At 35.7% G+C, this 26,583-nt stretch overlaps 1 protein-coding gene across 1 annotated transcript in view; it reads right to left on the reverse strand.

Annotated features, from left to right (window-relative positions):
• Nucleotides 1-26,583, reverse strand: part of LOC149779862 (ribonuclease P protein subunit p40-like) — a 103,257-nt gene that overhangs the window by 18,080 nt on the left and 58,594 nt on the right. The window contains exons 3-6 of the mRNA XM_089936535.1: nucleotides 21,409-21,477; nucleotides 20,484-20,579; nucleotides 6,428-6,553; nucleotides 2,186-2,396 (exon numbers count right to left, since the gene is read on the reverse strand). Of these exons, the coding sequence (XP_089792661.1) occupies nucleotides 2,186-2,396; nucleotides 6,428-6,553; nucleotides 20,484-20,579; nucleotides 21,409-21,477 (502 nt within the window). The remainder of the gene's footprint in view (nucleotides 1-2,185; nucleotides 2,397-6,427; nucleotides 6,554-20,483; nucleotides 20,580-21,408; nucleotides 21,478-26,583) is intronic.

Consider the following 26,583-nt stretch of genomic DNA (forward strand, 5'->3'; position numbering starts at 1 on the left):
AGAGGAAGGCTTTTAGTGGATAATAGTCTGAAGAAATATACTACAATGATTTACACAAATGAAATTGGTTTTGGTCTATATACTACAATGATTTACACAGATGAAATTGGTTTTGGTCTATATACTACAATGATTTACACAGATGAAATTGGTTTTGGTCTATATACTACAATGATTTACACAGATGAAATTGGTTTTGGTCTATATACTACAATGATTTACACAGATGAAATTGGTTTTGGTCTATATAGTACAATGATTTACACAGATGAAATTGGTTTTGGTCTACATATTACAATGATTTACACAGATGAAATTGGTTTTGGTCTACATATTACAATGATTTACACAAATGAAATTGGTTTTGGTCTATATACTACAATGATTTACACAGATGAAATTGGTTTTGGTCTATATACTACAATGATTGACACAGATGAAATTGGTTTTGGTCTATATACTACAATGATTGACACAGATGAAATTGGTTTTGGTCTATATACTACAATGATTTACACAAATGAAATTGGTTTTGGTCTATATACTACAATGATTGACACAGATGAAATTGGTTTTGGTCTATATACTACAATGATTTACACAGATGAAATTGGTTTTGGTCTATATACTACAATGATTGACACAGATGAAATTGGTTTTGGTCTATATACTACAATGATTTACACAAATGAAATTGGTTTTGGTCTACATATTACAATGATTTACACAGATGAAATTGGTTTTGGTCTACATATTACAATGATTTACACAAATGAAATTGGTTTTGGTCTATATACTACAATGATTTACACAGATGAAATTGGTTTTGGTCTATATACTACAATGATTGACACAAATGAAATTGGTTTTGCTCTATATACTACAATGATTGACACAGATGAAATTGGTTTTGGTCTATATACTACAATGATTTACACAGATGAAATTGGTTTTGGTCTATATACTACAATGATTTACACAGATGAAATTGGTTTTGGTCTATATACTACAATGATTTACACAGATGAAATTGGTTTTGGTCTATATACTACAATGATTTACACAGATGAAATTGGTTTTGGTCTATATACTACAATGATTTACACAGATGAAATTGGTTTTGGTCTATATACTACAATGATTGACACAAATGAAATTGGTTTTGCTCTATATACTACAATGATTGACACAGATGAAATTGGTTTTGGTCTATATACTACAATGATTGACACAAATGAAATTGGTTTTGGTCTATATACTACAATGATTGACACAAATGAAATTGGTTTTGGTCTATATACTACAATGATTGACACAAATGAAATTGGTTTTGGTCTATATACTACAATGATTGACACAGATGAAATTGGTTTTGGTCTATATAAAGGTTGTGGTTTTGTGGGTCTATTGTCCTTTCATCAGCACATGCTATTCTATACATGGTGACCAGCATATTTAGTGACCAGCATATTTAGTGGAGGAAGAACATGGCAAAACCCTTGCAAGAATCACATACCAACAGGAAGATACTGGTAAGTTTTCTCATATACCAATGTTAGCCAAGCAAAGACTTGAACTGACACAGCAATGAGGTGTCAGTGATCTGTAAAGGCGAGTGCATTAGACCACTTCACCATCTGGAGCCCTTCGAAATAAAGGATTTTTTTTATCTTGCCAGAATAATTGATGCAGTTTAAGCAATGGGTATAACAAAAATTTCAGCATTATTACTTTGCGACAGAATGAACTTTTAGTACCATTATACACTTTTATAAGTTAAGTCCAACTGTAAACAACATATGTTGTTTGTTCTATTGATTACTCATAACAAACTGCAAAGATCCAAATCTGCTAGTGAATCATGAGACAGAAATATCCAATTCCTAACAATTCTAGTTCTTGTAACAAACTTGTTCATTAAAACAGTGAACATACATATAAATTTGTCCTGGAGGTTTTACGACTTGTCCTAAGCATCTGGGCAATTGATTTATCCTGCACAGAGAGAGACAGAAAGATATGTTCTGAACCACTCAAAGAATGCCATGTAACCATTCTGACATTCTATGTTCTCTGGCAAACATACATGTATGGTCACTTCTTTTGCAAAATTTCGTAAAATTATACTCAGTGTATCCTGAACTGAGAGAGAGAGAGAGAGAGAGAAAAACTGAAAGTTTCTTACAAATCGACCTCTGTGGCACATGCCCCAAGCCACTCATAGAATTCCATGGAATCACAGCAGCACTCAGCCTCCCCAGCAGGGTTGTCAGCAGAGATAACTGGTACTGCTAGATTTACATATTCTCTCTGTTTCCTCATTACTGGTAGTCTGTTACATAGGAAGCCATTACACTGAAAATAATACTGTACAGATGCAGGGGATACCTTCTCATCTGCAAGACAAGATAAAACAAATTCTAGTTTTGATGTGATCATGTCTATTGTACACAGGAAAATTATTGTTGAAAGCCAGCAGCTATAGAATTCACTGTTTACAATGGGTTTTTTTCCTGGATAACTCTTCTAAGTTTAGCACCTGGCAATAAAGCCCAATGAGTCTAACAAAGATGGAAATACCTTCAAACTTCTTCTCAAAATCCCTTACCAGATCACCTTTCAGAATTTATGCAATGTCATACAAATAATCATGGCCTTTCAAATTTATACAAATGATGCCAATTCACTATAAAAAATATGATTTCTAAAAATCAAAAAATCAAATGACCTCTCAAATTCCTCTAAACAGAGATGGACCAATTTTCTACAAATGTTGAGTGTCTATTAAATATAACCACTGTTACTAAAACTTCCCAGAAACCACCAAGTGACCAAATTTTTAAAAAATTATCCAAGCAAAACTGCCTTTAGATTTTGTACAAATAATGCCAACCTGTCCAATTTGGTTGTCATTACTAAAGTGTAAAAACTTTAACAAAAATTTAAAAACTGATTAAGAGAAAATGACCAACTCTGACATTTCCTATGGCATAAGGTATCTGACGTTTGCACAAGCAATGTCAACTCCCCCCCGCCATCAAATATGATACCATTACTAAAAACAGAAGAAAAAAGTTTTTATGTCAAAATGCATTCCGCTAACACAAATTTCTTGGCAAAATGCCATGTCATTTGGCTCTGAGGTAGGTGAACCAGTTGGATTATCTCATGTTCACTTGACTTCCTGCGGAATAAGAAATTTTATATTTTGCTGCTTGTGAAATCCTTCATCATAGTTCATGATAGTCATAAGAAATAAGGCTTCTTATAAACCAATGAATTGTATGGCATCTTTGATATATAAATTAATCCTTCTACTTGTTAAGTTAATGTTTTTAATCTCTGATATACCATATATACTCATGTATAAGCCCATTCACGTATAAGCCCACACCCAAACTGAACAGATGTGATGTGATGTGATTTTTATTTTTAACGTAGATTTAACAATTTTTCAGTCATATCGCTACGATGTCTGCAATGTGGCAGTTTATAGTGATGACTAGCACTGGGGCATCATGCTGCAGACATGTAGCATGATGTCCTACCCGGTCACATTATCCTGACACCAGGCCGACCAGTCCTAACACTAACCTCTTAATGCTGAACGCCAAGCGAGGCAGCTGTTAGTACCATTTTTGTAAGTCTTTGGTATGACTCAGCCGGGGATCGAACCCACGACCTCTGTAAACACTATCAAGTGCATGACCCACGTATAAGCCGACCTACAACTCCGAGACATCTCTAGATGCACGAGGTAAGTTCTAAATGCATTTATTTAGGCAAACTTATATGTATACTTATCTCAAGGTTTGTGTGCATGATTACCAAAAAAGAAATGCATAGCTGCCAACCTTCCAGTCTCGCAATTAGTGAAAATAGGGATAAAAAGTAGTGAATTTGGCTATGAAATAGTGAAAAATACTACAATATATCAAGATCGCAATATAGAACTAAAACACTACATATATGCAGAAATATATCTGCATTTCTATTTATTATGGTATTCATAAACTTCATTTGTTCTTGTGGTTATTTATTAAGACATGATACTGTGGCAGACTTGAACTTCCTCAACTGCTTGATCATAAATTTGTTTTCTAAACAGTTTAGACTTCTTGCCTGCTGGTTGATCTTGGTGACTAAAATTGCTGACAAATTTTCTGCAGCTAAGGAGGCCCTAAAGTTTGTCTTATTTTTCCTCACTAGAGAAAATACTCTTTCGCTGTCACTGTTGCTGTGACGAGCTTCAGCACTTTTGGTTCTTCAACAGGAAAATTTGGAAGTGATTTTCGAGTCTGGGAACATTTGTCAGAACAAATGTTTAGCATGGTCTCCAGCTGATAAAGGAAGATTGTGTTCAACAAGAAAACTCACAAATAATGCTTCAGCGTTGGTAGCTTGCAGGTCTTCAGCCGATGGCTTAAAATATTCCAGAGCTGAAATCTGCGAATTCTTAATTTTCCCAACTTCTACGTGTTTTTTGCAACCGATGTGCTTCCTCACATCATCTCTGCCCATGCCCAATACTAAAATTTGTGTGCAAAAAGCATGATGTATATCAATGTTTAATGGCATAATGCACGGCCAATTTTTGATATATTCCAAATATTAAACTTCACTTTTTGAGCAATACATTTCTTTTTCCTTGGTGGTGAAGACATTTTTAAGATCTTACATGCGATGCCTAACGGTAATTCAAATCAGTGTTGTTGATGCATGCACGGAGCAAAATTCCAGTTAGGCCCCAGTTTCTCTCAAAAGCATTTGTAAAACTACTCTTACACATATAGATTAAAATAGGCTAAAATGCTTGCTACCGGGCCAACTGTACCAATTGGCTGCAGTTCTCCTAATATCACGACCAGCAGTACCGGACCGTTTTGGCAACTGCCAATATCATGACTAGCGCTTAAAGGGAAATCGGTTATTTTATTAAAGATTTAAAACAATTGAGAATTGGAGAATTTGTAAATTTTTTGCTTGCGGCGTGAATTCATGAATCGCTGAAAAAGCTATGTATGTATTACATACCATATTTACAGTACACTGTACGAAAAATTGAAATTTATTTTTGCTACTGATCTGGATCTACAGCTGGTCAAAATTCTTGGCAAAAATGGGTAAAACCCATGTTGATTAGAACCAGAATGCAAACAAAAATTACTGACAAATTATTTATATTCAACACTCACTTTAACTTGGGGCTACCTGAATGTTAAGTCTGTGCTACCATATAGTGAATTCAGGTAGGATTGAATGTTGGGTCTGTGCTACCACATGTTTAATTCAGATAGGCTGGGGCTACCAAAATGCTGAATTCAGATAGGCTGGGGCTACCAAAATGCTGAATTCAGATAGGCTGGGGGCTACCACATGTTGAATTCAGATAGGATGTGGGCTACCAAAATGCTGAATTCACATAGGCTGGGGGCTACCAAAATGTTGGATCTGTGCAACCTGCTACCATATATGCTGAATTCTGATAGTTCAGGGGTTGCCAGAATCTTGGGTCTGTGCTACCATATGTTGAATTCTGGTAGTTCAGGAGTTGCCAGAATCTTGGGTCTGTGCTACCGTATGTTGAATTCTGGTAGTTCAGGGGTTGCCAGAATCTCGGGTCTGTGCTACCATATGTTGAATTCTGGCAGTTCAGGGGTTGCCAGAATGTTGGGTCTGTGCTACCATATGCTGAATTCTGGTAGTTCAGGGGTTGCCAGAATCTTAGGTCTGTGCTATCTATGTTTAATTCTGGTAGTTCAGGGGTTGCCAGAATCTTGGGTCTGTGCTATCATATGTTGAATTCTGGTGGGTTATAACATCAGTTGATATTGTACAATATTTCATTACTAAATTATTTAACTTTGGAGAATTATATTTATTCAAAAGAAAGAAAACAAAAAGTCATAAAGCTCTGAGTTTAATGTTAACTGGGCAATTAATGTGAAATGGGCTATCAGAATACTTTGGTAATATATATTTTGAAATTCGGAAGACCCTGATGATGATGCTCTTGTTCATGGAGTTGTTGTTGTTAACTGTACTACTGCTACTCTTGTTCATGGAGTTGTTGTTGTTAATTGTGCTACTGCTACTCTTGTTCATGGAGTTGTTGTTAATTGTGCTACTGCTATTCTTGTTCATGGAGTTGTTGTTGTTAATTGTGCTACTGCTATTCTTGTTCATGGAGTTGTTGTTAATTGTGCTACTGCTATTCTTGTTCATGGAGTTGTTGTTGTTAATTGTGCTACTGCTATTCTTGTTCATGGAGTTGTTGTTAATTGTGCTACTGCTATTTTCTTGTTCATGGAGTTGTTAATTGTGCATCTTCTATTCTTGTTCATGGAGTTGTTGTTGTTAATTGTGCTACTGCTATTCTTGTGATATTATTTTTCTAAATCATTCAGACGGCTATCAAATGACTCACCTTCAGGGCACCAAGTCAGCAAAAAATCAAACTTCAGATTTAGATGTTCTGTCAAACATCGCTTGATTCTTTCATATCGCTTCTTGCCAGGCACAAAGGTGGGGTCTTTCACATTGATTTCTATCACTGAAAAGGAAGTAAAATTATCTGAAACAAAACTTACAAGATGATATATCAGTAATCAAGTTCAAAGATAAAGAAATTTTGTAAAAATACTAATGTATTCTTTTATAAATATAAACAAATTTGAGCTCTTTGAAAGTCAAAAACTTGTAAGCTGGTGGCTGCCATGACAACCATATTTACTTGTGTACATGTGGCACCATAGGCTGACAGCATAAGCAAGGACATGCCTTTGCATAATTCAGTATTGCCAATTTATGTGTGTGTGTGTGTGTGTGTGTGTGTGTGTGTTAATTCCCTAGTAGGGTAGTCTAATTCAACCAAACTTATACGGTTCTAAGAGACCTTCAATATAAAAGGGTCTGGCAAGAAACTTTTTTTTCTTCATATGGAGCTTTCGAAAAGTGATATCACTGGCTGATGAGATGAAATGACAAGATGATCACATGCTTCACCAACAAATCTGGACATTCGGAATGGCTGATTCAGACATGATCCATGCACTGGTAGTGGTGCTGCATTATATCTTTTTAAAGTAAATTTTATTTCTGGCTTGCAGAAAATATTTCTGGAAAAGTTCAGATACTGGGAAAGATGATTTATTCTCATGCATATATTATATATCCCATGTTATAGTAATACATATATCTCATACTATTGTATTATATATCCCATATTATAGTAATATATATCTCATGTTATTGTATTATATATCTCATAGTATTGTGTGAGTGTGCGTGATTTGGATTTTTAACATAGCTGTAACAAAATTCAGTCATATCGCTATGATGTCTGCAGTGTGTCAGTTTACAGTGATGTCTAGCACTGGGGCATCAGGCTGCAGACATGTAGCATGATGTCCCACCCAGGTCACATTATCCTGACACCAGGTCGACCAGTCCATACACTAACCTCTTAATGCTAAGTGCCAAGCGAGGCAGCTGTTAGTACCATTTTTTGTAAGTCTTTGGTATGACTCGGCTGGGAATTGAACCCACGACCTCCCTCAACAGAGGCAGATGCTCCAACCACTAGGTCAACAGAGCGGTCATCAAAGTATTGTATTATATATCCCATGATATTGTAAAATATATATCCCATGTTGTTGTATTATATATACCATATTACTGTATTATATATCCCATGTTACTGTAATCCAATATTATTATTTTATGTATCCCATATTATTATATGCTCATATTTTTCTCAATTAACTTGACACTGTCTGAATCATGCAGTATATTTTTATATTTTTTCATACTGCATGACACGTGTCTAAAAATAGTATAGTTTATTAGGAATTACTTTGCATACACTCATTTAGTACATGTTTTAACTTTTGATTTAACTGATTTGTTTGTGGATGAACTAAACAAGCTGTTTTGTCTAATTGAAAGTAGAGATGATAAAGTTAACAAGTTCACAGAGTCACAAATGAAACATTTAAACAAGCAAACAAACGAACATGATATCTGCAATATCAACAACAAACGTGAGTGACGCAGTAATTGAAAATACCATTCTCATAATTAAAACTAGGGGTCTCAAACACGCAGCCACCGGCCAAGCCATCCTGTGGCCCACAAAATGACATCACAAGGTGACCTGAGAGATAACAATGGTGGTGCGGCCTTGGGCCATCGAAAATGCCCTCATGCAGCCCTCAGGGTGGTTTGAGTTTGAGACCCCTGATTTAAACAGATTTTTAGGAGAAATATTTGTATCTTTTCACAAATATAATAGTTCAGACTATGACCAGTGTGCTCTAGGGTCCATAAAAATAGCACAGAAAAGCATACCGAGGCCAAAGGCTATTGCATATCAGAGACATACCATTTTACTAGTCAATCAAAACAATAAATTTGAGAAATAAATGCAACTGAAGATTTTGGTAGGAAACAATGAGCCTCAGAGCCAATAAACCAAGTCAACGAAAAAATATTATTTCCACTGGTTTAAATGGACTGTAACACAAGAGCTGCTTTGCAATTTTCACTGTTTAACTATTTTGATACAATGTTAGGCTAGCGATAAAAGACATACACTGTATGATACAGGTCATAATTGGGGTCCCTCCAACAGCAAGCATGCAAATGACAGGGCATACACATCTTCTTTACGTGATAATAAGAACGGTAGCAAATATACTTACATTTATACATTCTGAATTTCCTCAAAATGCACTTTCTTGGTTCTGCAAATCCGAATGAAATGGCCCATATCACTGAAAACTTGATACACACAAAAACTGTACTGTAACTTCAAATACATTTCCAACTGAAATCAATTCTCCTTACAGTACTGAACTGACCCTATAAATCCAGTCCATCATAAGCAGAAAAGCAGAATTGAGCTGGATCAAAAGAAAAACATGATCCATCCATTCCAGACCAACTGCAAAAGAGTTTTCAATGCACATTCTTTCCAAATATGACTCACTATAAATTTAAAGTTTAGATGAGAATTTTTTAAAAACTAATGTTGAGCAAGCTATGAAGTTCAAAGGTCACTGGGCAGTGCTATGTGCACATTAATATTGTTACTGTGTACCGATAAATCTTTGTGTATTTATTTTGAAATACATCATAAATTCAATTACCTTGTTGCCTTGGGTACGTGGGAAAGCCTGCCAGTAGCTTCTCGTGGGTCAGTGGTTCTTCCCTGGGTTTTCCAGGGTTCTTCCTCCACCAGTTATACTGGCCGCCATGTATTGCCTATCTTGTGCTGAAAATGGCGTTAAACCCTAGAACAACAACAACAACAACCTTGTTACCTGAAGCCTATTCCTTTATTATTAAGCCCTTAGTAGGAAAATGAAATGAGTATATTATAAAATGGTTATTGCATTGGTATGGAAAAATATGAACTAATTTTTTCAGACTAATAATGTACTCCCAAAGGTCATGCATTATTATTGTATTGTCTATCCCCGATTACTATAATATATATCCCATATTATTGTTTTAGATATTGCATGTTATTGTATTATATATCCCATTTAACTGTATTATATATCCAATGTTACTGTATTATATATCCCTTGGGGTGTATGGTGTGTCCAGGGAAGAGAAGCACCTCTGATTGCGGGAAGCAATTGTACTCTTTCAGGGTAGCTCACCCACCTTTGGTCCCCACTTGGCACTCAGCTCTCACCTGTGGCTCCAAGAAGCTGTGGCATGCACAGCAGCCACATCCCGGAAAACGGCCTCGACTGGCTGGCGAAACCAGACTGAGGGTAGTCGATGGGTCTTAAACCCTCGGTGAGTTAGGCTCTTTGTCGACCTAGCATGTGAAGACTGGATTTATCAGTCTGCATGGAGGAACCACCAGATGGTCACCAGAAAGAAAGGCGATTCCCAGCAAAGCGCTGTGGAGTGCTAAGAGCATGATGTCCTGGTCATCCACTGCACTCAACTCCATCTCCGGTCATCTTGACTTTGTCATGCTGCTGGACACAGATGGTTTTGGGCAAGATTATGATGTTGACAAACTGTGCAGCTATTCCTCACTTAACACAAAGTCTCACCATGCAAGTCACTCTTGTCATCCACCCATCCCATTTCATCACCCATCAAAGTCTTGTGGCAACAGGCAAGTGACAGAACAGCAGGTGTGGGTACACTGCTAGCAGTATCCACAAACCTGCATGCAGGGGGCTCAGGCCATTAGGGTCGTTCCCCACTGATATGGAGCAGCAGTGGAGTCTGACAGCCCCCTGAGCGACTGAGCAGCCCTTTTCAGGAATGCACTGCTCACCTCCTTGGCGTTAGGAAGGAGCTAGAAAAGGTGCCCTAAACATTGCCTGCTCTAAACCTTCCTAGTCAGCCTACCGTGGCTGGCAGGGACCCTACTCCAGTGGTCAAAATACAAAGAAGAAAATGAGGATTGTTCCTCTCACACTTGGCACATGGAATGTGTGCACCTTACTGGACAGAGAAGACTTGGAAAGACCCCAGAGGAGAACCGCCTTAATAGGAAAAGAACTCACCAGATATGTGGGCATTGCTGCCTTGAGCAAGACCAGGCTTGCAGGAGAAGGTGAACTCTGTGAAAGGGGCTCTGGATACACTTCTTTTGGAGCGGCAGAGGAAGTAAAGAGCATCGCGAGGCTGGTGTTGGCTTTGCAGTGAAACAGCACTGATTGGCAAATTGGCTGAATCTCCCAAGGGAGTAAACAACAAACTTATGACCATGAAACTCCCCCTCCTGTCTGGAAGAAAGCACTTTACCATCATCAGTTGCTATGCTCCAACCTTGACCAACCCGGATGAAGTGAAGGTCAAGCTCTATGAGGATCTTCACAGTCATTGCTGACATTCCAATGGCAGATAAGCTCATCATTCTTGGCAACTTCAATGGGATTGCATTGCCTGGGATGGAGTACTAGGAAAGTACGGAGTGGGTCACTGTAACAGCAATGGTCTCCTCTTGCTTCAGACTTGCACCGAGCATGAATTGCTGATCACCAATACAGTCTTCCACCTCCCTACCCAAAACTGGATCTCATGGATGTACCCTCACTCTAAGCACTGGCATCTCATTGATTACATCATTGTCAGGAAGAAGGACAAGCAGGATGTGCTTGTGTGGCACCCCTTGCTGAAGAGACCACCGCCGCATCATCACCAAGCTCAACATCTGCATTCTGCCCAAAAGACGCCCATAGGGAAAGGTTCCTAAACGACTAAACATCACCAAGCTGACATGTACCAGAACCAAACAGTCTCTTGTGGATGCCCCTGGAAGAATGTCTGAAATCCACCCCTCTGGACAATCAGAATGTGGAGACCGAGTGGCCGGCATTCAGAGAGCTGGTCGACAGCACAGTTTTGGAAATCCTAGGATCCTCAACCAGATAAGATTCTTCAATGTTGGGCTGAATACTTTGACAGTGTCCTGAATCGCCCTTCATCCATCAACGATGAAGCCATCAGTTGTCTCTCCCAATTAACCATCAACAAAGCACTGGATGACCCCCCCCACTTTGCTTGAGACACAGAAAGCGACACATCTGCTCTCCAGTGGCAAAGCCCCTGGTTTAGACTCTATCCCAGCTGAAGTCTACAAGAAAGCGGGCACAGCCCTAATAGAAAGGCTCCACCAACTGATTTTACTGATATGGCAGCAAAAGGCGATCCCCAAGGAATTCAAAGATGCTTCCATAATCCACCTGTATAAGCGCAAAGGGAACTGCCAGGACTGCGACAACAACTCGCTATATCCTTGCTCTCAATCACAGGAAAGATACTAGCCAGAATCCTACTGAACTGTCTCACTATGCACCTTGACCAGGGACTCCTGCCAGAAAGCCAGTGTAGATTCCGAAAAGAATGTGGGACTATTGACATGGTGTTTGCTGTGATGCAGCTACAAGAAAAATTCTATAGCAAAATGCCGACCTCTTCTCCATCTACGTTGACTTGACAAAGACTTTGATACTGTCAGCAGAAATGGCTTGTGGAAGGTAATGGCCAAGTATGGATGCCATATCCATGGTGCAGCACTTTCACGACAGCATGCAGGCACGAGTCCAGGACAATGGAGAGACATCTGAGCCATTCTCAGTAACTAATGGCGTCAAACAGGGTTCTGTTCTGGCACCAACACTGTTCAGTCTTTTGTTTTCAACCATGTTGACTAATGCTGTCAGAGATGGAGATGTTGGAATAAGCATTAGGTACCGTACAGATGGAGAACTGTACAACCCCAGAAGGCTTCAAGCAAAAACCAAGGTTATGACAGACACCATCAGGGAATTATTATTTGCCGATGATTGAACCATCAGCATGGACTTTGAAGCCAACATGCAATGCAGCATTGACAAGTTCTACAGCTCCTGCACAAGCTTCGGTCTCACCATCAGTACCAAGAAGTCTGAAGTCCTACATCAAGCAGCTCCTGGAAAACCCCATGCTGAGCCCAACATCACCGTCAATGGCCAAAAACTCAACGTAGTGAACTGCTTCACCTACCTTGGTAGCACACTGTCAAAAAGCGTCACTATTGACGATGAAATGAACCTCCACATTGCCAGAGCAAGCTCAACTTTCAGCAGACTGTATGCTAACATCTGGAACAGAAAAGGCATCAGCATCCAAACCAAACAGGGCAGTTGTGCTCCCCACACTACTTTATGAATGCGAAATGTGGACAGTGTGCCAATGCCATGCCAGGAAGAAGAACCACTTTCACACCAAAAGTCTCAGAAAAATCCTCAACACCAAGTGCAGATCTGCCAACCCTGATGTGTCCGTCTCAGTAAGGCAGTTGATTTTTTCCATAAGTTTCACCAGTTTTCAGTAAGGTGTAACAAAATATTAATAACTGCTATTTTAAAGCTGGAAAAAGTAATTAAAAGTCTGACGCATTGATGATAGACATAAGGTTCAACTGAAAAGTTTGTAAGTACGCGTGGACTTTATTTACCACTAGTACAGTGCACAAATTTTTGTTCCAAACCCTATGCAGCTCAATGGCTTGTTGCTGTCTCTAAACTTAGACTTAATTCCTGGAAATTCTTTTTCCATTTCACATGATGGCGGCAATCATATTTCCCACCATGAGTCATACTCAAATTGACACGTGATGTCCAATAAACATAATTATATCTCTTCCAGCTTTTATTCACAAGAATCTGAATATTTATTTTTATTTTTCCTCTGTTTATTATTAACACTTTTCAAGAGGCTTATTTTCCCTTTCATCTTTAAACATGCATTGCTTGCTGGACGCCATTTTGGAAAAAATTCTATGATCAACAGTTTGATCATGCCGATACTTCGCATGAACAAATAGGTGTAGCTAAAGTGTCTGATGTGCTGTTGTAAAGTTAGTCTGGTTCCCTTACCAATTTCACTCTTTCTAATATGAAACTTTGATCCAGATCAAACTGGGCCAAACCAATTTTCCAGATTTTTCGAACATTTTTCCGTAGTTTTTGATTTTATGCCATAAGTCCATATTTTAAGGGTAATTTTCATAAGACTTAAGGCAAAATCATAAGAGTTGGCAGGTCTAAAAATGGCAGGACAACGTTCAAGCAGGTCTACCCAGCACCCACACCATGCTGATGTAGTCCCAGCTACACTGGGCAGGACATGTTGTACACATGCCAGACCACAGGTTGCCTAAGAGACTCTTCTATGGCGAGTTTACAGAAAGGACAGCGATCCCACGGAGATCAGAAGAAACGCTTCAAAGACAATCTGAAAGCTGCACTGAATTGTTCAACATAAACCCTGATTCCTGGGAGCAAACAGCAAGCAATTGAGTCACTTGGCATTCCACCGTGAACAAAGGATCCAAGTTGTGTGAATCTAGCAGGACAGCAGCTGCAGAGCTGAACAGGCATGCTAGAAAAGTGCGTGCCATCAACACTCCTGGAGATGTCCCACTCATCCCTTGTCCCTTATGCAAACGAACATTCCATGCAAGGACTGGCCTCATCAGCCACCTGTGCATGCACAGAACAGAACCTGCCCCTCCATCCCTCAGATGACTAGAGTAGTCCTCATCAACTCTACGAACGAACAACACAATTATATATTCCATGCTATTGCATTATATATCACAAATTATTGTATTATATATCCCATATTATTGTATTATATATTCCATATTATTGCATTATATATCCCATATTATTGTATTATATATTCCATATTATTGAATTATATATCCCGTATTATTGTATTATATATTATTGTATTATACATCCCATATTATTGTATTATATATCCCACATTATTGTATTATATATCCCATATTATTGTATTACATATTCCATATTATTGTATTATATATCCCATATTGTTCTATTATATATTCCATATTATTGTATTATATATCCCATATTGTTGTATTTTATATCCCATATTATTGAATTATATATCCCATATTATTGTATTATATATTATTGTATTATATATCCCATATTATTGTATTATATATCCCATATTATTGTATTATATATTCCATATTATTGAATTATATATCCCATATTATTGTATTATATATTATTGTATTATATATCCCATATTATTGTATTATATATCCCATATTATTGTATTATATATCCCATATTATTGTATTATGTATCCCATATTATTGTATTATATATCCCATATTATTGTATTACTCTGGACAGTACTCTCACATTACACCAACATGTCATGAACATATGCAAGGCTGCATATCCTGAGCTGAGACGCATCAGCTCAATTCGCAAATATCTTTCAGTTGATGCCACTAAAACCCTTGTGTGTTCATTAGTACTTTCAAGACTGGACTATTGTAACTCAATTCTGTCTGGTTCATCTCAATATCTGCTCCAGAAACTCAAAAAGTTCAAAACACAGCTGCTCGGATCATACTTAGAGTACCATGATCAGAGCACACCTCCCCGCTGCTCTGTACCCTAAAGTGGCTATCCATTCGATCCAGAATCAAACACAAAATTTGTTCTCTGTGATACATTTCACTGTCGGACTCTAGTCCAACATACCTATCTGACCTCACCCATGTGTACACACCAGCAAGATACTTACACTCCTCTTCTGACAATCATATACTCATTATTCCCGCTATGAAAACAAAGTCATATGGACAGCATTCTTTTGCATACCAGGGCCCAGACACGTGGAATGAATTGCCCACTGAACTTAGACACAATGACACAGTGATCCCATTCAAGAGTGCTCTCAAAACTCACTTATTTTGACTGCAAGAACAAACTTAAAGACCTAATAATGTTTCCTAACTTAAATATTCTCAGCTATTCTCAGCATGTTTTTTATGTTTTCTAATTTTGTGGTGTTTGTTTTTGTAATCATATCATTGTATGTTTTGTATCTTATAGGTGTTGTCTAATGTTATAAAGCACTTAGAGCTTCTAAAGATTAGGCGCTATACAAAGTCCTCATTATTATTATTATTATTATATATTCCATATTATTGTATTATATATCCCATATACACCACTCCCTCGATAACTCGCGCACATCGGGGTCCAGAAACATTGACTGCACTATAAGTGAGGCGTGAGTTATTGAGGGACCTATCAAATAAGCCCAAAACCAATAAAGTGATTGACGACATAACGGAAAATAAGGGGAGGGTAGGCAGATTATACTGTTGAATGCTCACTTTATAATCGTTCTGAGATTAACTGTGAATAAATATCTCTTCATAACGGTGTACTTTATTATTTCCTCATAGGACAACATTAATTTCAGGATAAATTACAGTATATTGAGGCGATCATCGAAAACATTATTCCATGTGGTTTCCGTTCACTTAACATGTGTACCACTTTACACATTGTGTACTATGTCACTAATTTTTATGTTGAATTGGATACATTCTAGTTTTATTGTTTGATCCAAATTAGACATTTTTTTATATACAAAAGATCGACTCTTTTCGAGAAACAGTGTCGATCGAACGATAGATAGATATAGATTTGAATGCGACAGAAGTAAAATGGAAAACAAAAAAAACAAGGGTTAATCAGTACTAACATATTTAATTTGTCTACAAATTTAAAACTCCGTAAATTAGAACAAGTTAATACTTGCCGTTTGTGCCAAGCTTGACAAATATCAATTCACTTTTTGAAAAAAATCAGTTAATTTTTTTTGTGTGTGTTACTCCTTGGTTTCTCTGCCACCGAGCAAAATCCCTCAGATTTCTCAACTGCATGAGCTTTTATGTAGTCAACATTTTGGGTCTCCAGCCACCTTACGGCAATATCAAAATATTTGATTGCTTCCTGTGCAGAGGGGTGGGGGGTGCAACATCTGCGTCTGCATCACTTTCAACACTTGTGTTACTCCAGTTAGAATCGTCTTCTGCTGCAAATTTGTTCGTTATAGAATTAATTATAGTTTCATCTGACATGTATTTGGCTGTGGGGCAATCATTGTCAGCACAAATCCACCCCTCCATATCATCAAGAGAAACGCCCATCTCAGGACCATGAGTCTGTACGAATTTCTCCCAAACATCCTCGGCATTAATGACATCAGTTTCACTGAAACATTCGAAGTCACTATCATCGTCATTGTCTCTGTTACTGTTTTGCTTTACGTCAAAGGCAGCTCTAAGACCCTTAATCCAGCACCCGAGGTCTCTTGTAATCATTTTTTTTTAATGCAACAAACACTTCCCCAAGTTGTTGATCAAAATAAAGCTGGCATGTACATGTAATTAGGTTCTCACAGAAGTACTCATGGGTTTCGATGTGACGGTCGATTGACTCTTTTCATGTTTTCAATGAACAGAATATGTTGTGATTATAATGTTTACACTGAAACGGAATTAAAGGATTAGAACGTGACTTTCACACAGGAAGACGTTTAATTGGTGTTTATTTCATTCTCTGTTGCCACCTGTTAGCATTTACCAGAAGTTTTCATTGATCGCTGATTCACCAGACTGTTCATTTACAGTATACTGACATCTATTTATCATAAAAACTTACATAATATATGATATCTTTAAACAGAAGTCTTGCTAGGATTTTAAAACTGGGTCTTTCTGCCTCTGAATTCAATCACTAAATATCAGTACATTTTCTCACTCGGCCACCAGTCAAAGCCTTTGAACTAGTCGCCTAGCTGTTGCATCATGTTTTTTTTTTTTTTAATGTACTCTTATAAATGGCAACAGTACATCAAAGAGTCTTTCAGTCACTGAATTCTGTCATTGTAAATATCAGCACAGTTAACTGATCAACACATTTTCCCACAAAGCAGGTGGCTGAAACAGGACCAGGAAATCTTTGAATTTTCCCGCGCACCTATTACATGCGTACAGCGGATACCCGCCTCAGAGATTTTCTGCATCCCAGATCAAAAATTGGTGTCCAAATACAGGTAATTAAGCGTTTTCAAGATCTCTGAAATTAATTCTTCTTTAGAACTTGCAAATTTCAAAATACGGATTATATTTTTACGGGCATTAATCACCATTTTCGATGATAAAACGAGCAATGTATCAAGGTTTAATTTATCAATTCTTATTGTAATTTTTTCATGTTCAGCATATTTTAAAGATATTTTAAATACATTTTCTCTGGAAAAAATTGGGAGCCAAGATGGACACCGCGTTATAAGCAGGATCGCGAGTTATCCGGGCGCGAGTTATCTAGGGAGCGGTGTAATTGTATTATATATTCCATATCATTGTATTATATATTCCATATTATTGTATTATATATCCCATATTATTGTACTATATATTATTGTATTATATATCCCACATTATTGTATTATATATTCCACATTATTGTATTATATATTATTGTATTATATATCCCATATTATTGTATTATATATCCCATATTATTGTATTATATATCCCATATTATTGTATCATATATTCCATATTATTGCATTATATATCCCATATTATTGTATTATATATTCCATATTATTGTATTATATATCCCATATTATTGTATTATATATCCCATATTATTGTATTATATATCCCATATTATTGTATTATATATCCCACATTATTGTATTATATATTCCACATTATTGTATTATATATTATTGTATTATATATTCCATATTATTGTATTATATATCCCATATTATTGTATTATATATCCCATATTATTGTACTATATATTATTGTATTATATATCCCATATTATTGTATTACATATCCCACATTCTTGTATTATATATTCCACATTATTGTATTATATATTATTGTATTATATATCCCATATTATTGTTGTTGTTGTTGTTGTTGTGGGGTTTAACGCCATTTTTCAGCACGATAGGCTATACATGGCGGCCAGTATTAATGGTGGAGGAAGAACCTGGAAAACCCCGGAAAGAACCACCGACCCACGAGAAGCTACTGGCAAGCTTTCTCACATGCCCACATTGGCTGAATCTTAGACTCGAACCGCCGCAGACAGAGGTGAGATGGCAGTGATCCGTAACGAAGAGCGCTTTAGACCACTCGGCCACTCGGGGCCCCCCCATATTATTGTATTATATATCCCATATTATTGTATTATATATCCCGTATTATTGTACTATATATTCCATATTACTGTATTATATATTCCATATTATTGTATTATATATCCCATATTATTGTATTATATATTCCATATTATTGTATTATATATTCCATATTATTGTGTTATATATCCCATATTATTGTATTATATATCCCATATTATTGTATTATATATTCCATATTACTGTATTATATATTCCATATTATTGTATTATATATCCCATATTATTGTATTATATATCCCATATTATTGTATTATATATTCCATATTACTGTATTATATATTCCATATTATTGTATTATATATCCCATATTATTGTATTATATATCCCATATTATTGCATTATATATTCCATATTACTGTATTATATATTCCATACTATTGTATTATATATTCCATATTATTGTGTTATATATCCCATATTATTGTATTATATATTCCATATTATTGTATTATATATTCCATACTATTGTATTATATATTCCGTATTATTGTACTATATATTCCATATTATTGTATTATATATCCCATATTGTTGTATTATATATTCCATATTAATGTATTATATATTCCATATTATTGTATTATATATTCCATACTATTGTATTATATATTCCATATTATTGTATTATATATCCCATATTGTTGTATTATATATCCCATATTGTTGTATTATATATTCTGTATTATTGTACTATATATCCCATATTGTTGTATTATATATTACATGTTACTGTAGAGCTCCTAGCTCATCACAATCACTTACTGTAATATAATATTTTGTGACAAATCTGTACAACACTGACATTAAACAATTACGTATCCTAAAATCTCCATTATCAGTTCATGATGATTTACTTATTTAATGATGTTACCTGGTGACAAAACTCAAGATGACAAAATCATTTTATTGTTCCATTAGAACTATAAAGTCATTAATTACATCAAGGAATTATCCCTTGTTTAGAAACTTTGATCACAGAGTCAGCTTGGTGAACAAATTGTACCCAAGCTGGATGTACAAACATTACCAATCCAAACATTTGGTCACACTACTGCAATACGGTTAGACGTTTAACCACCCACCCCTAGGATATGTGCAATTTGAATGCTCCTGCTCCATGATAAAGTTTATCAAAGATGACAGATTCACTGAAATATGGCAATTATAAGCTTAGGAAACATTATGGACCTTTTCAAACATGCACTTTCACCTTGTATTATTATTTAAATAATATTTCAGAATATTTGTGCAGTCAATATCATCAAGGGGACATTTCATTTTACAGAAGGTAATAATTATCTGAATCATTAATAAAATAAGCAGATTAGCTTTTCAGAAAATTACTGAAATAGCACATTTTGTGCATTGATGTACTTATAGATAAATCAGCATTATGGCTGCCATGATTTAATTAGTCAGTACTGTTATATATTAATGACTGTGTGTTATCTTGTCAGTACTGTTATATATTAATGACTGTGTTATCTTGTCAGTACTGTCATATATTAATGACTGTGTTATCTTGTGAATTAAAGAGTTAATATGATACAGTCCCACCAAGTCTCTTTAAAGCACCTGGCTGATTTTTCATCAAACTCCTCAACTTAAATATCTAGTAAAATTTAGTTGTTTGAATATTTTGATAATGAACAAATTAGTTTAGATGCAACAGGTTGAAAGACAAATGTATATAGACTGAGAAATGAACTTTAACTCTACAAAGTTTATATTCTGAACATTTCAGATTACTTGTCGGTCAAAATAATTTAACTTAAATGAACACTGGATAATAAGCAGCTTTATAAATATGACCATTAAAAAATTCCGCCTTTAAGAAGTATATTTGTCTAATTTGTACAGTGCTTGTTGCTTTTTGTTGTACTCACCATATTTGCAAGTCTTCTTGTCCCCGAAAATTGCCACTTTTCCTTCAAGGCCAAGCTGTTCATAAGAATCTTTTGTAAGGTTGAGAATCAATATGCCTACAAAGAAGCAAAGTTTGAAACATAATTTATGGTAAGTGAAGATATTTTCAGTTACAACAAAAGGGTTCCATGGAACACTACATCTTAACTTTTTTTTTAGTGATGGACCTTAACAAAAATAGCAACAATTGCCTTGCATAAATATGACTACAACTGAGTTGATGCCAACGCAAAAATCTGTACCACAATGTCTTAAATTATTTTATTCTAAGAAAGGCCAGATAAAACCATAATGGATAAAATTAAGTGAATTTATGACAGTATCTGCATCTTTCTGTTCCATCGAATGTAATTTCTAACAGCTATTCTTTACTGACATCTACCCAACAAAATAGATCAAAGTATATGTATGCTCTAAAATCTACTATACCATATTTACCCCCCATCTGTGAACAGTAAGGATACATATCAGTGGTAAATAAACTGGCCCCAGATCAGGGTCAATGGTATTCATTCAAAATCACAAACACAATAAACAGCACAGACCCAGATCTATGATGAGATCAGGGGCAGTGGAACAGTGTCTGCCGCATTCACTCAAAATCATACCTGTGATGACATTAGGTGACAGTGGATCAGGGTCAACAGTATTCACTAACAACCAAAGCTATGATAAACATTGTAGACCTAGATATGTAGTGACAAAGTGGTAGTGGATCTGGGTCAACTGTTTTCACTCAAAATCATAGGTCTAGTAAAAACAGCATAGACAAAGGTCTGCCACAGCATTAGCAGCTCTAAGCTGATGCTATTTTAAAATGGCTACACATCAAAAACTGGCACATATGCAAATCAAAAGTACTGCTAAAGGAACAATCCAAATTACCTGTTGGAAGAAGAGCTGCACAGTCCTGAGTGTCAATCTGTGTTCCATGTGACAACATGTGTAATTTACCTGTAGCACAGAGAATAAATAACTTAATTATTTACATCAATTCAATTTAAATTCACTGGGGAAGGAGGTGGGATAATATTTTTGTAGGGTGGGGTGTGCACCTTTTTTTTCCTGTCATTGTATACCTAATTTGAATTCTTCTTATTAATGGTACCCCTGAAAAAAGTGCTGTGTTTGCCTCCCAGGTTGACTTAAAGTAATAGCCCCAAATATCTTCAACTTTTTTCGTATCAATGAATAACATCCTTGGAGAATGACAGGCATTTAGAGTTACCATGATATTGTTCCCATATTAACCGAACGTTTTATCTTTTTTTGCATACCTATTTTATCAAAATGTGGTACCTGGATTGCAACAACAATGCATACCTATTTCATCAAGATGTGGTACCTGGATTACAACAACAATGCATACCTATTTCATGAAAATGTGGTACCTGGATTACAGCAACAATGCATACCTATTTCATCAAAATGTGGAACCAAGATTACAACAACAATGCATACCTAGTTTATCAAAATGTGGAACCAAGATTACAACAACAATGCATACCTATTTTATCAAAATGTGGTGCCTGGATTACAACAACAATGCATACCCATTTCATCAAAATGTGGTAACTGGATTACAACAACAATGCATACCTGTTTCATCAAAATGTGGTACCAAGATTACAACAACAATGCATACCTATTTCACGAAAATGTCGTACCAAGATTACAACAACAATGCATACCTATTGCATCAAGATGTGGTGTGGTAACTGGATTACAACAACAATGCATACCTATTTCATGAAAATGTGGTACCTGGATTACAACAAGAATGCATACCTATTTCATCAAAATGTGGTACCAAGGTTGCAACAACAATGCATACTTATTTCATGAAAATGTGGTACCTGGATTACAACAACAATGCATACCTATTTCATCAAAACGTGGAACCAAGATTACAACAACAATGCATACCTATTTCATCAAAATGTGGAACCAAGATTACAACAACAATGCATACCTATTTCATCAAATGTGGAACCAAGATTACAACAACAATGCATACCTATTTTATCAAAATGTGGTACCAAGATTACAACAACAATGTATACCTATTTCATCAAAATGTGGTACCAAGGTTGCAACAACAATGCATACCTATTTCAACAAAATGTGGTACCTGCATTGCAACAACAATGCATACCTATTTCATCAAAATGTGGTACCAAGGTTACAACAACAATGTATACCTATTTCAACAAAATGTGGTACCTGCATTGCAACAACAATGCATACCTATTTCATCAAATTGTGGTACCAAGGTTGCAACAACAATGCATACCTATTTCATGAAAATGTGGTACCTGGATTACAACAACAATGCATACCTATTTCATCAAATGTGGAACCAAGATTACAACAACAATGCATACCTATTTTATCAAAATGTGGTACCAAGATTACAACAACAATGTATACCTATTTCATCAAAATGTGGTACCAAGGTTGCAACAACAATGCATACCTATTTCAACAAAATGTGGTACCTGCATTGCAACAACAATGCATACCTATTTCATCAAAATGTGGTACCAAGGTTACAACAACAATGTATACCTATTTCAACAAAATGTGGTACCTGCATTGCAACAACAATGCATACCTATTTCATCAAATTGTGGTATTCTAATCAAATAACCAGCCTGACAAAATCATTAGTGTAATGAAGAGTGAAGAAATTCTGTTATACCAAAACTAAAATGGATCAATCTAGTTTTATATACTGATTCAGCAATTTATCCTGTAATGAATATATAATGTTTGTGTAACTATATGACAATATCTTATAAATATTCATTGAGCATTCGTGTCTTTTTTTTATTGTTATTACTCTAGGTCTTAAACTGTGTAATAGAAAGAAGCAAAAGCAACAAGTTTAGTAAAAATCAACCAATAATTTATTTTGCTAACTTACAGTATTGTGAATTAAGTCCCATAAAATCCTAAATATCTTATCACAAGCCAGAAAGTATAGAATGTTCAGATGAATTCCAATACCCTTGAATGTCTTGATGTATCCATAATGATACAATACAGAATGTCTTTAAATGAGTCCTTAATAATCACAAAGCAGTGTTTTAGTCAAAAGTCAATGATGCCAATTAATAATTTAATTAATTCTTTTTAAGTTATATCAGAACACAACTATAAATGATTCCAAATACTGATCATCAAACAGGAATGAATAATCATTTACCTACCTCTTTATATAACAGACTGTCACCTAACCTATTATACAATATAATGTTCAGAAAAATAATCTTTTCTAATGGAAAAAATGACGAACTTTGTAAACAAGGTCAGATTTTGAACTTAAAGTTTAGGAAACATCTTGTTCACTTCTAAAAATCATGATGAAAATCTGGTAGGCACACCCCTCAATCATGACAAAAATCTGGTAGGCACACCCCTCAATCATGACTAAAATCTAGTAGGCACACCCCTCAATCATGACAAAAATCTGGTAGGCACACCCCTCAATCATGACAAAAATCTGGTAGGCACACCCCTCAATCACGACAAAAATCTGGTAGGCATACCCCTCAATCATGACTAAAATCTGGTAGGCACACCCCTCATTCATGACAAAAGACAGGTTGTTGTTGTTGTTGTTGTAGGTTTTAACGCCATTTTTCAGCACACAATAGGCTATACTTGGCAGCCAGTATTAATGGTGAAGGAGAAACCAGGGAAAACTACCAGAAAGAACCACCAACCCATGAGAAGCTACTGGCAAGCTTTCTCACATACCCACATTGGCTGAATCTGAGACTCGAACCCATGCAGACAGAGGTGAGATGGCAGTGATCCGTAACGGAGAGCGCTTTAGACCACTTGTCCACTCGGGGACCCCAAAAGACAGGTACATAATATAAATTAAATATACATAACATTAATGGATTATAATAAATGGTAAGACCACTTATATCAATGAAAAAAGCATATGAGCATGTGAAACAAAGTAAATAACATCAAACAATGGTATAAAATGTAATCTGGAAGAATGAAATAGGGTAAAACATGAATGAAGCTAAATTTGCTCATGATGATTTTAAGAATAAACAATGGTACAAGTGACACTAAGCACAATATGTACTGAGTAAGTACTGTATATATATATATATATATATATATATATATATATATATATATAGGCTGTATTATGTCTTATGTCTTATGTTGTGTACTAATCAGATTGTAAACTATGAAGTCCTCAATTATCTTTAATTTTAAACTGGACAAATCAGAAACAATTTACAAAGAAATAATAATATTAACACAATCACAGTAGTGTATAACACATTACTATCATGGTAATTGAAAAGAAGTAGTCGTTGTTGTGTGATGTTAAGCAGTTTTGGCAATTATGTCTTGACATTTTCATGTTTTTATATGTTGGGACACTGACAAGGTTATTTTTTTTAGGTGCTTACAAGTCTTCAGACAAGAAAAATAACATTGAGGTGACGGCCAAAATCAGCAACTGTTTCTACAGTATGTCATCTTTTCATATGTTTATTGGATGGAATAGTGGATTTCTATGAAGACAGCCATATTTACTGTATATCTTGATACTCAAATAAAATAAAATGATTTTTTTTTGTCCTAGAACATAAGGTGAAACTTTTTTCCACCTAGGTCATATGTCCCAAGTTTTAACAAAATAAATTTGTGGTTGAATTTGTTCCACCAGCCACCTGCATGTTACAATAAAACATAAACATGCTTATTTGATAATAAAATGAAAGAAACCTTGTATTGCTATAATTCATTCCTCTATTTATCCATCATGAGCATTTTATTAAAGACAAAAATATATCCATGAATTCTGTAAATGTAGCATATGCATCCATACTGTAATGTGTATCGCTTATGTCAGATAACACACAACATATTGTTCACTGATGTGTGTATAAAGAAACGGATCATGTTTGCTTGTACTCAAAGGTTTGAATATGTTATCTGACTGAAAATTGGATCCAACAAAATTGCAAATGAGAGAGAGAGAGAGCAATATTAACTGATTTCTTGAAGGCACCTGCCATTCACACATGACATGGTGTAAGATGCAAAATAACCAAGATTGTATTATACTCAGGTTAACTATATGACAGTATTTTGCAAATAAAAATCATTATTTGAAAGTACATTCACTGTGAGTGCAAATGATAATCTTTTCACTGGCATTGGTTACGAAAAAAGTATTATTAAAGCAAGCTAATGAAACAAATAGAAGCCTGGGTGGTGAATAACTACAACTGGTAACCAGCAATAAACTCACTGTTTGAACTTGCCGACAGGATATCTAATGTAAAGGTTATTTTATTACAACGCAAGCCAATCCCACAAACCGACTTTGGATTCTTTAAATGTGCCAAATTTATATATATATATATATATATATATATATATATATATATATATATATATATATATATATATATAAAATCGACCTTCGTAGGGAAGCCAACTTTGGTTCATTTTTACCAGTACTCGTGAATTTTAAAAATAAATTGAAACAATGGACCAGTTTTAAAGCCACACAATCAAGTGCTTCATGCATGGATGTCGATGATCCAGTGGCTCCCAGGAGATTTGGAGGAAAAAATAAAATCATTCGATGAATTCATGAAGGTCAGAAGAGAAGAAGATGATTTTGATAACAATATGATCATTAACATGGATTAAACTCCAGTGTACTTTGAATTCATTCCTGGATGGACTGTCAATTGGAAGGGGGTTAAAAGTGTGAAAATTCGCATGACTGGTGCAGATAAAAAATCTAACTTTAGTCCCTGCAGTTTCCGCAGCAGATATATTGTTGTTGTTGTTGTAGGGTTTAACGCCATTTTTCAGCACACGATAGGCTATACATGGCGGCCAGTATTAATGGTGGAGGAAGAACCCGGGAAAACCCCGGAAAGAACCACCGACCCATGAGAAGCTACTGGCAAGCTTTCTCACATACCCACATTGGCCGAATCGGAGACTCGAACCCACACAGACAGAAATGAGGCATGTATTGCCTCCGATGATAATTTTTCATAG

Source organism: Sinohyriopsis cumingii, chromosome 16 (assembly GCF_028554795.1).
Source record: "Sinohyriopsis cumingii isolate HCF-2022 chromosome 16, ASM2855479v2, whole genome shotgun sequence".
NCBI classification, from domain to species: domain Eukaryota; kingdom Metazoa; phylum Mollusca; class Bivalvia; order Unionida; family Unionidae; genus Sinohyriopsis; species Sinohyriopsis cumingii.